Consider the following 14,358-nt stretch of genomic DNA (forward strand, 5'->3'; position numbering starts at 1 on the left):
GACCACAACCAGCAGGGGGCAGCATACATTTTATTTTCAGCCAAGACTGGACTCCCTCAGTGCCCCACCCCAGAACTCCAGGCCCAAGCCCCTCCTTCTGAGCAGAGGGTCTTTAGTGTTGGAGCCGGGGCTGGCCTGGGAGGATGAACAGGTAGGCAGGGGATGATGCCTCTGAGCTCTTGTGGGGCTACTCGGCACCTTGGGGTTCTCGGGAAGGTAGGCCAACTTTGGGTGCAATAGCAGCACGTTGAGAAAGGGCCCCTTGCTCTCTCAGGTCTCTGTGGGGACACCTGAGTACCTTTAGCCACTGTGGGCAGGGTCCCGGCTTGCAGGAGGCTCCTAGCAGGCGGCAAACTTGCGCTGGATGCGCTTGTACCGGAGCAGCTCCTGCTCACTGACCGAGGGCTGCAGCCGGGCAGCGGCCTGCAGCAGGTCCTCCATGGTGAGCAGCAGTGCTGAGCTTCCGGGCTCCAGCCCTGGGAGGGGATGACAGGGAGCAACAGAGGCTGTGGCCTGTGTCCGAGGAGGGCAGAGCCCTGGGTAGGCATCTTCTTGCCCAGAGTCCCCCAAAGGTCAACAGTCCCTCCTCTGAAATCTAGGACCAGGCCTGGTTCCCATTAGCTTTTTGGTTGACCTCTGGGGCTGGCAAGTGACTCACCTTCCTCCAGGTCCTGAACCCTGCGTTTGAGGGCAGCTGTCATGGCATCAGAGCAGAGGGAGTAGAGGTCTGCCCCCGTCAGCTGGGGAGGGCAGCGGTCCAGCACGTTCACCAAGCTCACGGAGGGCTCTAGCTTGAATCTGTCGTGCAGATACAGGAAAGGAGAGAAACAGTTTTACCTGGCATCCCCTACTTTGTCAAGAGGCATCCCTGACCAGCTTATTCTGCATGTTGCATTTATCCCCGGACCATCCCAAGGCCCAAGCCCTTTGGGAGTCTCCCCCTAACAGGGCATACTTGCGCGTGATGGCGCTCAGAACGCGTAGCTGGGAGGCGCGGTCCTCGCTCACCCCCACAAACACCAGCTTGTCAAATCTTTAGGGAAATAGGCGGGCATAAGGGTCAGGGAGCCCAGCATGAGAGTGGAGGAGGCATGAGATGGGGGTCAGGGGAGAGGCCCCAGTGGGCCCGGTAGAGGTGAGAGGTACGGGGTGCACACCTGCCAGGCCGCAGAAGGGCAGGGTCCAGGAGGTCTGGTCTGTTGGTGGCCCCAATCACAAACACATCTCGAGTGCTGTGAAGCCCATCCAGCTCGGCCAGGAGCTGAGACACCACCCTACAAATCAGGACATGAAGGCAAGAGAGTCCTTGGCCCTTCCTCGGCCCCTGCCCTACCAGCAGTGCCTGTCCTTACAGGTCTTCTCCACAGGGCCACCTGCTCGGCTGTGCCCTGTACACCCCTCCAGGCAAGCCCCCCATTCCCTTCAACGTCCCCCACCCAACTCCAAGGCCCCTATTTCAGAACTGGAATGACAGGTACTCTGGGTGCTGAACACTGTTGCAACCTGTCTCCCATCCCTCTGTCTTGGACCCCAGACTCCATTCTGGCTCAGACCCCCACCTGTCCATCACACCTCCAGAGTCTCCACTTCGCCCCCGGCTTGGAGCCAGGGAGTCCAGTTCATCAAAGAAGATAATGCATGGAGCCGCAGCCCTGGCCCTGGCAAACACTGAGGAGAGAAAGGGACACACAGGAGGGGGAAGCTCAGGGGGTCTAAAGTCAGGAGATAGGGGAGGAAGAGCCAGGTGTGACAACTCATCCCTCCAGGTACTAGGCCACCCTGGGGAGGTCCTTTGTGGAAAGGACCGTGAGAACTTAGAAAGACCAGGAGCAGCCTGGGGGTGTTGGTAGGCAGCACAAGGGCCATCGGGGTTTGGGAAGGGCTAGAACCTGGGCCCCTCCTCACCCACTCACCTTCCCGCACATTCTCCTCACTTTGGCCCACATACATGTTGATAAGCTCGGGCCCCTTCACGCTGAAGGAGAGGATGAGATTTGTCAGATGCATAAACACACAAGTGACCTCTCAGCCAGCCCCTCCTGCTCCCCAGCCTGTTGCGGCCCCCAATTTGCCCACCATCCCTCCCACACCCCCTCGCCACCTGAGGAAGGTAAGGCTGCATTCAGTGGCTACTGCCTTGGCCAGGAGGGTCTTGCCAGTGCCTGGGGGACCATGGAGCAGAAGGCCCGAGCGCCTCAGGCCCAGGCTCAGAAGCTCTGGGTGCTCTAGAGGGAGCTGAATGGTCTCCAGAATCTCCTTCTTCACCTCCTGCAGCCCGCCCACATCATGCCAGGACACCGAGGGGATCTAGGAGACAGAAAGTGCATGGTTGGGGATATGGTGGTGAAGAGAGCTGCAGTCCTACCTCCAAGGACCTGGAGTCTCTACCTTGGGGGCTCCAATGGCCCGGGAGTGAGCTGTCTGCAGCTGCTCCAGTGCCTGCCCAAAATCCTCAGCCAGGAGGGGAAAGCCAGCAGCACACAGCTCCCCCTCATCCTCTTCACTCAAGCCGCCTGCCAAACTGCAAAGAGAAACCCAGGAAGGCCTCTGGAGGACCTGACGTACAGCATCCTTCCCATCGGGGTCTTGGTTTCTCCTCCCCTCCCCCGCCAGCCCCCACCCATCCACCCACCCACAGTTCCTCTTGCCTCCTCTTCCCTCCTGTGCCCAGTTTCCTTACCCCAAGTTCTTGATCCTGGCACAGGCTGCCCGGCTGCTGTGGGTCAAAAGGGCATAGAGATCCCCTACCACAAAGCCCTGGGGAACCACAGGAAAGGACACATGAGCAGGGCACAGTTGGCAAGAGCCCTCAGGAGGCTAGTCCCCCAGCTGGCGCAGAGGCCCCAGTGTTGAAGCCTCGGGGTTTTCTACCCTCACTCGCAGGGCAGCTGGATCGTACCACCGCGGCTCAGAATGTGGGGAGGCCTGTGCCCGCCTCAGTACTCACTGCGCACCGCCGTGCCAGCTGTGGCAGCTTCACCTCTTGGCCCAGCGGGAGATGGGCAGTGAGGGCCCGCAGGACACTGAGCCGCTGCCCCCTCTGACAGCACGGGCACCTCCAGCTGGTGAGGAAATGCTGTCTGGACGTCGGCAGGCAGGTCCTGGGCCTTGCTTGTGGTGGCCACAGCGATCAGTGGCGGGCAGCTGCAGACATGGAGTGGGCACTGAGGGTGAGAATGTGGCTGGCAGCCCCTGAGCCCTGTCCTGTCAGGAGGCTGGTGCTGTAGGGCAGGGAGGTGGGTGGGTGCTGGGATGGGAGAGGAGGTGAGTACCCCACAGCTTCCTGGATGGGGCTCCATGGACATACCTTGAGAGGGGGACCTATGCTTCCCCCCTCACACAGGGAGCTCACTGAGGGTAGAGCCTGTGCTTTTTTTCTAGTGCTCCCCACAAAACACGAGGGAGCACATCCTCCTCCCTCTGAATACCCCAAGCTCCTCTGCTCAGGGCCGTCTGGAGAATGGCCAAATGGGCAGGATGTCTGAGAAGCCATTGAGGAAGAGAGGGCAAAAGGCTGAAGAGAGATGAGGGTGGCTTGGCCCTGCCCCTTTACAGACCCAGCTCTGTATAATACCTGGTGAGGGGGTCCTCATCAAGGAGGAGGTGACGCAGCGTGGCCACCACACGGGCGTCCTCACCGAGCCCATCACGGTCCCGACCCAGAAGGTCCACTGCTGTCAGCAATAGAACCACAGGCCGGCAGCGCCGGGCCCGGGAGAAGATGGCCTGCAGTTTTGTCTCCACAGCTCCGCTACTGTCTGCACAGAGGTTGGAGCAGGGCACCTGGGGAGGAGACCCCGATGGTCTGTGAGCAAGGGGCAGGTGTGACTGAGGCAGGAATGGCGGGGAGAGGAGCCAGAAGATGTCGGCCATCTTCTTTTTAGAGAGCAGGGATGGGGGAGAAGGTAACACTGGCCAAGTCCTACCTCTTCTTTGCTCTAACTTCATTCCCTGGACTGTCCAACAAAATCTTCAAACCCCTTCCTTTTTTATTTTTTTTATTTATTTTTTTAAATTTTTTTAACGTTTATTTATTTTTGGAACAGAGAGAGACAGAGCATGAACTGGGGAGGGGCAGAGAGAGAGGGAGACATAGAATCGGAAGCAGGCTCCAGGCTCTGAGCCATCAGCCCAGAGCCTGACGCGGGGCTCGAACTCACGGACCGTGAGATCGTGACCTGAGCTGAAGTCGGACACTTAACTGACTGAGCCACCCAGGCACCCCAAACCCCTTCCTTTTTTAAAGTCTCTCTTAGTAGCTGAGAATCATGGGAATCTGCCTGACCAACTGGCCCACTGGGCCGAGGCATTAGGGCCAGGCCAGGGAGGAAGGGAGAAGGAGAATCTGGGCTGGGGAAATGTGGTTGGGGTTCTACTCTCCAGGTACCCTCACCTTCAGTAGGTGGAGGCCAAGGCGGCTGCAGGCTGCAGTGACAGCTGTGGTCTTCCCACTGCCTGGGGACCATGGAGAAGGACACTGCTGGTTCCTGTCAAGAGGGCACCTCTGCAACCAGAGAACAGACACTTGTCTCCTCCATTCTCTCAAAGTTGAGAGCCCTCAGTAACAGGGGTCCTTGGATCTAGAAAGCAGACAGCCTGTTTCTTTTTTCTTGAGGCATCCCCTTTCCTCCAGGGCTGTTTCCATATGGTGAGGCTGTATTTCCCATACTACCCGTGGTGCTCTGGAGGGGGCATGGAGTATGTCCACCAGCCAGGACAACTCCCTTGTCGCTGCCTTCAGTAAAGCCTTGACTGTTACGTCTGGTCTGGAATCACGAGGAATTAGGGAAGGGTCTGTGTCTACACTTAGGCCAGTGGTATGAGGAACTGCATCTTTTGGGGCCAGGTGGTGAAGGACAGAATGGGTAGTGAGCTCCCCAAGGGGAAGGGCAGTCTCAGAGACAGCTGTCTCTGGTAGAGATTCTTCCTCCCCAGCCGACCCTGGAGGATGGAGATTATCCCCAGAAAGGAGCCTAGGAATTTGCTTACAGAAAGGACATGGGTGAGTGGCCTGGGCATACTAGTTTGAGGGAGGTCCACCCAATCCCACTCCGGCCAGCGCATTAGGAACTACTTGTCCAGCCCCCTGCCCCTCCAGACATGTTCTGAGCAGGCTTTCCTCACACCCTGAGGCCACGGCCTCACTCACCCTGGCTGGAGGCGAGGCTTCAGGGCAGCACAGAGCTCGGTCACTAAGGCCTCCAGGCCTGGAGGAGACAAGCTGTTCCAGGGAGTGGATTCTCCTGAAGTGAGCCTTGGAACAGGGCTCAGGGTAGAACCCACCTGTGAAAGGTGGCAGGAAGCTTTAGTGTCTGGGAGTTGTTTCTGCCTCTTTCCCAGGTCTACTCCCATCCCCAGGGCCTCACCAAGTACAAGGAGGTATGGGCGGTGTCTGCCAAGAAGGCGCTCGTTGGCCCATCCGGAGCTTCCCCAAGGGTTTTCTTCACTTTAAAAAACATCTCCCGCCACCTGAAGGAAAGAAGCCCCATGAATCCCAGACCCAGAGCCCACATACACCCCTCCCTGAGGACAAGGCGGCTGTCTCAATCATAGAGGTCCCCAGCAGGGACAAACTCAAGAACAGCATGAGTAATGGACATGAGAGTTATGGCATGGTGGGGGGTGGGGAAGGGAGAGGAGTAGGGGTAGAAGAAAGCAAATGGTCTTCCTCATCTCCCAGGCTGGCCCATGTACATTTTTGAGGGCAGGAGCCATAACTATCCTCCACATCCCTCATGACAGCCATCAGGGAGCCATGGGGGCGTGATTCTCCGGGTGAATGGCCTACCCACCCACTCCGATGGCAGAAGACACAGCTGCACTAAGCAATGATCATCTGGCCATTCTCACTGGCTTCAGACTACTGTCTTCCCCTCAAATTCATACCTCCCAAGGCCTTCCAAAGCCTCAGCAGGAAGGGCTCCTTGGTTCTTATTCAATAATCCACAAAATCAAATTGCAGATACCTTACTAAAGACATCTAATGATTAATGATTCTCTATTTTGGCTGCACATCAGAATGATCTGTAAAACTTCTGAAAATCAGTATCTGCCACATGTTGTAGGATTCCATTCAGCAGATGGTAATTGCTGGGGGCTGAGGGATGGAGGGAGTACAGCGTGACTGTTAATGGGTAGGGTTTTGGGGTGATGAAAATATTCTGCAATTAGATAGTGGTGTTGGTTGCATAACCTTGTGAATCTACTAAAAGCCACTGAATTGTACACCTCAAACGTGGATTTCATGGCATATGAATTATATCTCAATTTTTTTAAAGTGATCTCTAAACCCATGTGGGGCTTGAACTCACGACTCCGAGATTAAGAATTGCATGTTCTACAGACTGAGCCAGCCAGGTGCCCCATCTCAGCCTTTTAAGTTAGCATTTTTCTCTCCTTTGGAAAAAGTTAAAAGACTTCACAGGCCCCAGCTTCACCTTGATTCTGCTCCAATAGGTCTGAGGAGGCTCAGGCATCTGTATTTTTCAAAAGCTCCCCCAGCCATAACCAAGGCTGTGCAAGTCACTGCTAGTGTCAGAGTGAATTAGGGCTCTTCAGCGTCCTAAGGGTGCAGAGTGGGGGAGCGGGTAGGAGCTACTAGCCCAATTTTCCAGATAAAAATGATGACCCACCCTCCTCTTTAATCCTCAGGTAGAAAGGCAATGACTTGGCCCAGACTTGGGCCTCTCGAAGTTCCAATCGGTGCAAATTGCTGTTCACCGTGTCTCGCGGTCATAAAACTGTTTACTCCGGCAGCAAAGTGGATTGGTGGGAATAACTCAAGGCGGAGGGGACAGGCATACCAGACTGGTATTGTGAACTCTTGCCAACTATTAGGGTGGGCAGTTATTGTGGTTAAAAACTAGAACATAAGGAAGACTGTGACTTACTACTATTCAGTATACATGAACAGTGGGTGGGTCTATAACCTGGAATCTCACTCCTGAGTCACAGTGCACATGGTAAGCAGTGGAATCCAAGGAGGAACAGCACTGTGGAGGGTTAGGGGGAAACTCCCCTTCCACGGACAGCGGTAGGACCATCTCAGTGAGTGCAAGGAGCAGACTTCTAGAACACATCTGGGTATTTCTGGGGAATGCTGTGTGTTATTAAGAGCCAGATGGGAGACAGTGCAGCTGGATCCTGCTGGCCTGCTTTGGGGAGGTGGAACCGTGGAAGAGCCTGAAGAAGCTACACTACCAACACTGGAATTCTGTTCCAGGGATCTCAGGAGCCTCCTAGCAGGGCTTTCCTTACCAGGTCTGGGGGAAGAGGGCTAAAGCACTCATCTCTATCTGTCCTTAGGCCAACCTGCTGACCCCAACCCTGCTTTCCAGGACCTACTCAGGGGAAGAACTGTGTGCTCAGCAGCCAGGGAGAGGCAAGCCGCTAAAGGGCCAGAACAGCAGACATCCAGGAACAGAACAGGCTTGCTGGTCTATCTCAGAAGGGTCCAGTGCCTACTTTCCTCCGAAGGTACAAAGGGTGGGCATTCTGTAGGTTTCCTACAGAAAGCTAGCTCATAGATGTTTGCTATATTTAAGATGGGAGACAGAAGTGACTAATACAGGCCTGGCACTTTCTACGAGGCCCCAGTTATAGATTTGATTTGGGAAAGCTCAAAGAGGCGCCGTGAGCATCAAGTGGGGTTACAACGTGCACTACCAGGCGCTTCATCTGAGTACCACAACTCTGAGTGAACCAAGCTCTGAATGTTGACCAAGGATGAATCAGGTGCTCCAGACAAGGCATCTGCCTTGGCAGAGGACCCAAGCTGACTAGGCCAGAGACCTTGGGCATGCCAACTCTTAAACCTCAGTTCCTTCAGGCTGGTCCCATCACCTCACTGAAATCCCCTGAACATTGGCTTAGCGTGTCAATCGGTTGTGTTCTCCTTCTAGGACATCACTATAGGAAATCAGTCCTGGGGTATCAGGCTACACATTCTCCCCTTTCACAAAGCAGTCTCTGAATTCTCTGCCTCACCATTTTACACGGAACCCCTGTGATCAGAGTCGACAGGGTGGCAAAAGGATGGACTCCCTGTTTTGGGTGCTTGGCTCAGTCATGCTTATATTTCTCTTTATTGAGGATAAAGAAAAAGAGAAGGCCCCTCAATAACAGCAGCAATCTCTCCTTCCCCCATTTTGGGAGATAGGATCGAAAAGCTCCATGTGCACACACTATCGATTAGGGCAGAAATCAAAGCTTGGGTCTCTTTATGTTGAGTATATGGGAAGTGTGGCCCGAAACCTGGTGCAAACAACACTGTGGTTGAGAAGGAAAAGCAAGGAGTCTCATGTTGGTCTAGGCTCTTAAACTTCTTAATGCTTTACATTACCTATGACCACCCAACAAGTTGAGGATAAAACACCTCCCACAGGCAGTAGGCAGTGGTTCTTCATCTTTTTTCAGTCCTGCACCCATTTGAGAACCCGAAGAAAGCATGTACCTTTTCTCTAGAAAAATGTACATGACAAAAACAGCAGTATTTCCTTATATACAAAATTATTCCACACAACTTGCAGGGAGGGGATCGTAGAACTCTTGCACCCAGGTTAAAAATCCCAACTGTAGGACAGGAGGCAGCTGCATACCTGGGCAGTTTCTCTGGGCTTCCTTCCAGGACCTCTACTTGCCCAACTGTTGGCACACACAGAACATCCCCTTCCTGGACTGCCCTGCAACACAGCAGTGGCCCTGGTCAGCTCACAATGAGAGTCAAGAACATGGGCCTGACATATCCCCACATGTCCACTCCCAACCTGCAGACCATAGGGACCTACTGCCCACCCAGAGATCCCAAGCGGTTGTTCAGAGAACAAGTCTGACCTAGAATGAACCACGGCGGGGCGGGGGGGGGGGGGGGGGGGGGGGGGGGGGGGGGGAGGGAGGGAGATGGCAGAGAGGCTAGAAAGGAGGATCAGAGAGCAGTGAGGGGGCGAAGCTGAGTCCTGGCTCTTTGGGGGCCCTCTCAATTCATAGGTTCCTCAGTTTAGAATGTCCAGATTCACCTCATGGTACCAATTTCTCTTCTATGGACCGCCTGCTACACCAAGAGGCATCTAGCCGCAATACTGCTTAAAATGTGGCTTTGTAAAGTCAAAGGCTCTGTGGGACCTGAATCTAAGGCATGGGATAGGAGGAGAGCAACAAGGGTGAGATGCTATCTTCTTGAAAGGGGGAAGCAGCTAACCTGGGTGTCTGAAAGTGCCGGTAAAGAACATGGTCATAATTTCCATTCGTGCTGTAGTGGGGAGAGGACACAATTTCGATGTGTAACTCTTTGGCAAACAGAGGCCCAGGCAGCACTGAGCAGCTTCCTTTGTCTTCAGGGATGCTGGAGCCTTCCAAGTACCTCTATTAGAGAAATAACCACCACCTTATAACCTTCTTCCAAGGAGTCAGGCTCTGCCCTACCTTAACTTTAGCAGCCAATATTTCTATTTGCATCCTCTATCCACAAGGCCCGTGGGAGGGGAGGCCTAAGGCAGCAGAACTGAATACCTGTATCTCTTCCCTGGAAACAGAAACCTCTCCTCCTAATGGGCACCAGGAAGAGATTTCTGACTCTGGCTCCAAACAGTTCCCCAGTAAAAATAATCTTTCTGTGATACCTTTAAGTTGGCCCTGAGTCAGTAAAGTGGTAAAGACACTTCATTCCCACAAGCCCTTTGAGTAGCCACCAGGCAAAAACTGGGATTGATATTAATTGGACATTAGTGGGGACACTCTGAATTCAGGCTGTGAGAAACGGATACGATCTCAGTAAAGCTGACAGGATTGGTTCAGCTCAATGAGCTCCAGTCTGAGGGCTCCAGAGTTTTTCCTCCATTCAAAAGGAAACCCACACCAGACTCCTATTCATGCATATCTTATATCCTTCTTGACATCTTATAGCACTAATTGGCTATGCCAGCATGATCTAACAGAACTTTCTACAGTGCTAGAGATGTTATCTACATGTGCTATCGAGCACTTGAGATGAGACTAAAGCAACCAAAGAACTGAGTTTTAATTTTTATTTAGTTTTAATTAATTGAAAAAGCCACAATGTGGCTAGTGGCTTCCATATGGGACAGTGCAGGCCTAAACCACACATCTAGGTGCCTCATTAAATATTAGACTATATTTGTTCCCCCAAATACAACAATCTTCTTGAAGTAATCTAAGCCAAAAGCTTCTCTTAGGTACATTTTTTAAAAATATTAAAATCCAACCCCAGGCACTAAAGATAATAAAGAGCCCTCCCCTTCAAGGAATTTACAACATACAACTGAGAATTAGAGTACATAATCGTAACAGGGCAGAAAATAAATACCCTAAGGAAGATACAAAATGCTACAGGAGGAAGAATTTATGTTAAATATGTGGTAAGATTATGTAAGGCTTTGAGAAGGTGGCATCTTTAGATGGGCTTTAAAAGGAAAGGATGGTAGGATTTTAACAGATGATGCTACAAGAACAGGAAGGAACTTGAAGTCAAGGATAAGCATGAGCAAAAACAATGAGGTATCATCCTCCATATTATTCAGTACAATTCTGGATACATTGCAGCAATTCAACAAGTAATTGAGTAGATTAACGTACTGTAAACACCTGGTAATTTGACTATGCCTCTCTTCTTTCCCCTGAATAGAGGAAATCCCTTCCCATGCACCACCACACCATGGAGAGTTATATTTTGATTACAGAGAATAGATAAATGAGACTAAGAGACATTAGGATCTAAGGAGTAAGGGACCTAAATTCTACAGCTCTTTTCTTCCAATTCAGTTGAGGTAAGGAAGAGGGAATAAGCGGGTGGAAACATTCCTGACCTCAGTCCTGTATCCTACCTGAATTCTGAGCTCTCCCACTTCCAGGGGATCACAGCCGAGATTAAAAGCCAGAGTGGCAGGCACCAGGGCCAGTCCGTCAGCGAGGGGCTCTCCTGGCTGCCCAGAGCCAGGTCCCAGCCTTTCAGAGAGATCCCAGCGAGGCTCTAGGACCTGCACCTTGGCCAAGTGTGGCTGGGAAGTGTTCGACGACTCCCCGGCCCGGGTCACCCACACCCATTCGCCCTGGAAGAGGCCCAGGCTACGGAGGCAGCTCCGGCTTACACCCAGTGAATCTCCAGTCCCTCCCAGAACTCCCCGGAGTTGCCGGACTGTGCGGTTAACCGCGAAGGAGGACACCACGGGCGGAGGTGGGGGCGGGCTGCTGTCTCCAGTCTCCGGACCCAGTTTGGCCCGCCCACGGAGCTCAGTGACAGCTAGCCGCGTCCCTGGGCCCAGCAGTCCTTGCAACGCCGGCCGAGTCTCCAGCACCCGAGGTCCGGGGACTGGCAGGGCCTCTCCGCGCCGCACCAGCAGCGGCCCGACTCGCGGTCCGAGCCCGGGCCCCGGCGAGGTGCCAAGCAGCGCCCAGCCCAGCGCCGGAGGCCGCCGCACGGGCCGTGCCCGCACCCACGCCCCAGGGCCCAGAGCAAGGAGCCGCAGCAGCGAGAGGCTAACCAGCAGCTCCGGGGGCCCGGGACCCTGCTCCTCGGTCCCTGCGCCCGGCCCCTCCAGGGCCGCCACTAGCAACGCCGGCCCTGCAGGCTCTCCCCTGCAGGCCGCAGGGCCAGCACCAGTCCCAGTCCCGCTGCAGGCCACGGGCCCCCGGGGGGCAGCAGCACCGCCAACGGGGGTGCCTCGGTCGGGAAGGGCTCCAGGACCCGCAAGACTGCCAGCGCCATGGTGACAGACCAACGAGGAAGCCGTTGGAGCGCGGCTTCCGGGCCAGCGCCGCACGCGGTTTCCGCTTCCGTCCGGGGAGGCGCGAGAAGAGTAGGAGGGGCGGCGCATTCCTGGAGCGTCCTCCTGGAGGGTGAGCCCCGGCTGGGATTGACGGGTTGGTGCCTCTGTGGCAGTAACGCATTCACTGCCGTTGCGTAGTCCTTTGAGACCGTGTTTGCAGGGATCTGCCTGCAGCGCCTGCTAGGGATTAACGTGCTCTTCTGCCACGCACTTAGCAGTTAATTGAATGATCAGCGAACTTCCTGCGTGCCCAGGACCAACTTGGCCCAGTGCTAGGAGCTATGGGTGGAGTGTTTAGGAAGGATTCCACTACTCTGTGGAACTCCTACACTTTCCAGTGTGGAACTATAGGCACTGGGATTTGGGTATTGTGGGGAAGGTTACAGGAGGGAGTGGTAGGATAAAACGGTCTCACAGTGCTTATGGGTATGTAGTGGCTGCTGGCTGGATTACTACATGTGATTCACGTAGTCCTGGAGTACTTGGTGCTGCCACATCTGTTTCAACACATCCTACACAAAACCCACGTTCCGGTGTTTCTTGTCCTGTTCCTTCTACTCCCAACAAACTTGAAGTGAAGACAAAGCAACTTTGCTTTTTCATTCTTCCAAAACCGGTTGCTCTCCCTTCTGCTCCTCACACCCCCCCCCCCCCCCCCCCCCCCCCCCCCGCCATCAGTCCTTGCAGACTGGAGGCCCATGTCCTGTTTCTACCCTGGAGAGATGGGAAGCAGAGCAGGAGGAAGAGAGGTGTTTAAGGCTTCAGTCATGAGCACCCAACCAACAGCTTGCTTCCCAAAAAGATTCCATCCTTGTCTCCACCTCCACTGCTCTGTGCAAGTCACTTGGACACTAGTAGGCCACATTTCAAGTTATTAACAATATATTTGCACTTAGAATCAATGGATTGGTTGGTGGTAATCTGCTTTTTAAAAATTATTATTATTATTTTTTTAATGTTTATTTTTGAGAGAAAGAGAGTGTGAGCAAGGGAGGTATGGAGAGAAGGGGTGGGGTGGGGACAGGATCCGAAGCAGGATCCTTGCTGACAGCAGAGAGCCCGAGCCCCAGATCAGGGCAGAGAGAGAGGAAGAGAGAGAATACCAAGCAGGCTCCTCACCACCAGTGCAGAGCCCAATGTGGGGCTCAAACTCACCAACCGCGAGATTATGACCTGAGCCAAAGTTGGATGCTCAACCAACTGAGCCACCCAGCGCCTAGGTGGTAATTTACTTTTTCTGGACCTTGTATTCTCCTCCAACCACTGCACAACTTACTTCTTTCCTTCACAGCTGAAGAGCTTGAGGCAGCCCCCTACTTTGTACATTAGGCATTCCTGAAAATCTGAGAGTTGAATATTAGGTTTATATGTTACAAGGTATTTCTATTCCTAGCGAGACAAAATATTTTTTAAATGATTATAGTTCCTGGAGGTACTTCTAGTCTTAAACTTGAAATTGCCCAGTTCCACAATTTTTTTTTTTTAAAGTAATCTGCCCAACATGAGTCTTGAACTCATGATCTCAAGATCAAGAGTCATTGGGGCACCTGGGTGGCTCAGTTGGTTAAGTGTCTGACTTCGGCTCAGGTCATGATTGCACGGTTCATGAGTTCAAGCCCCACATTGGGCTCTGCACTGGTGGTGCAGGGAGCCTGCTTGGTATTCTCTCTCTCCCTTTGTCTCTGCCCCTTCCCCACTTGCGCTCGCTTGCTCTCTCTCTCTCTCTCTCTCTCAATAAATAAATAAATAAATAAGCTTTATTATTTTTTATTAAAATTTTTTTTTAGTGTTCATTTAAACATCCCTCTGGGCGGGGGAGGGGCAGAGAGAGAAGGAGAGAGAGAATTCCAAGCAAGCTCTGTGGTGTCAGTGAAGAGCCAGATGTGGCACTCAGTCTCATGAACTGTGAGATGATGACTTGAGCCGAAATCAGGAGTCAGATGCTTAACCCACTGAACCACTCGTTGCCCCACATTTTTTTTTTGGAGGTGCTCCTCCAATTCCACATTTTTTAAAAGTTTTTTTTTAAGTTATTTATTTATTTTTGAGAGAGAGAAAGAGAGAGCAAGCAGGGGAGGGGCAGAGAGAGGGAGAGAGAGAATCCCAAGCAGTCTCTGCACCATCAGCACAGAGCCCGATGTGGGGCTCAAACTCACAAACAGTGAGCTCATGACCTCAGCCGAAATCAAGAGTCAGATGCTTAGATTCAGATGAGCCATGCAGGTGCCCCCAATTCCACATCTTAAAGGAACATGCAAGAATGTACTAGGGACCTGGGGTGCCATGCTGGCTCAGTTAGTTAAGAGTCCGACTTCAGCTTAGGTCATGATCTCGCGGTTGGTGAGTTTGAGCCCCGTGTTGGGCTCTGTGCTGACAGCTAGGAACCTGGAACCAGCTTCAGATTCCGTGTCTCGCATTCTTTCTGCCTCTCCCCAGCTAGCACTCTGTCTCTCTTTCTCTCTCTCAAAAATAAACATTAAAAAAAAAAAAAAAAAGAATGTACTAAGAACCTGAATTGAAATGGATGGAAGTTCCCATTTGGTAGTTCTGAATTATATTATGTGGCTCTGTCCCCTCA

The 14,358-nt window shown here is 53.0% G+C and overlaps 1 protein-coding gene across 1 annotated transcript; it reads right to left on the reverse strand.

The window, feature by feature from the left end:
* Window positions 1–12: 12 nt before the first annotated feature.
* On the reverse strand, window positions 13–11,755 carry PEX6 (peroxisomal biogenesis factor 6). Its single transcript, XM_042986381.1, is given in 20 exon segments — window positions 13–476; window positions 659–798; window positions 956–1,033; window positions 1,158–1,274; window positions 1,560–1,668; window positions 1,914–1,975; window positions 2,102–2,307; window positions 2,389–2,521; window positions 2,681–2,757; window positions 2,948–3,037; window positions 3,039–3,144; window positions 3,575–3,783; window positions 4,394–4,461; window positions 4,464–4,504; window positions 5,150–5,283; window positions 5,367–5,469; window positions 8,598–8,681; window positions 9,197–9,360; window positions 10,839–11,584; window positions 11,587–11,755. Coding segments are annotated over 20 exon segments (2,937 nt in total). The 5' UTR covers window positions 11,720–11,755; the 3' UTR covers window positions 13–339.
* Between the last annotated feature and the right edge of the window lie 2,603 nt (window positions 11,756–14,358).

The sequence above is a fragment of the Panthera tigris genome, chromosome B2 (genome assembly GCF_018350195.1).
Source record: "Panthera tigris isolate Pti1 chromosome B2, P.tigris_Pti1_mat1.1, whole genome shotgun sequence".
NCBI classification, from domain to species: domain Eukaryota; kingdom Metazoa; phylum Chordata; class Mammalia; order Carnivora; family Felidae; genus Panthera; species Panthera tigris.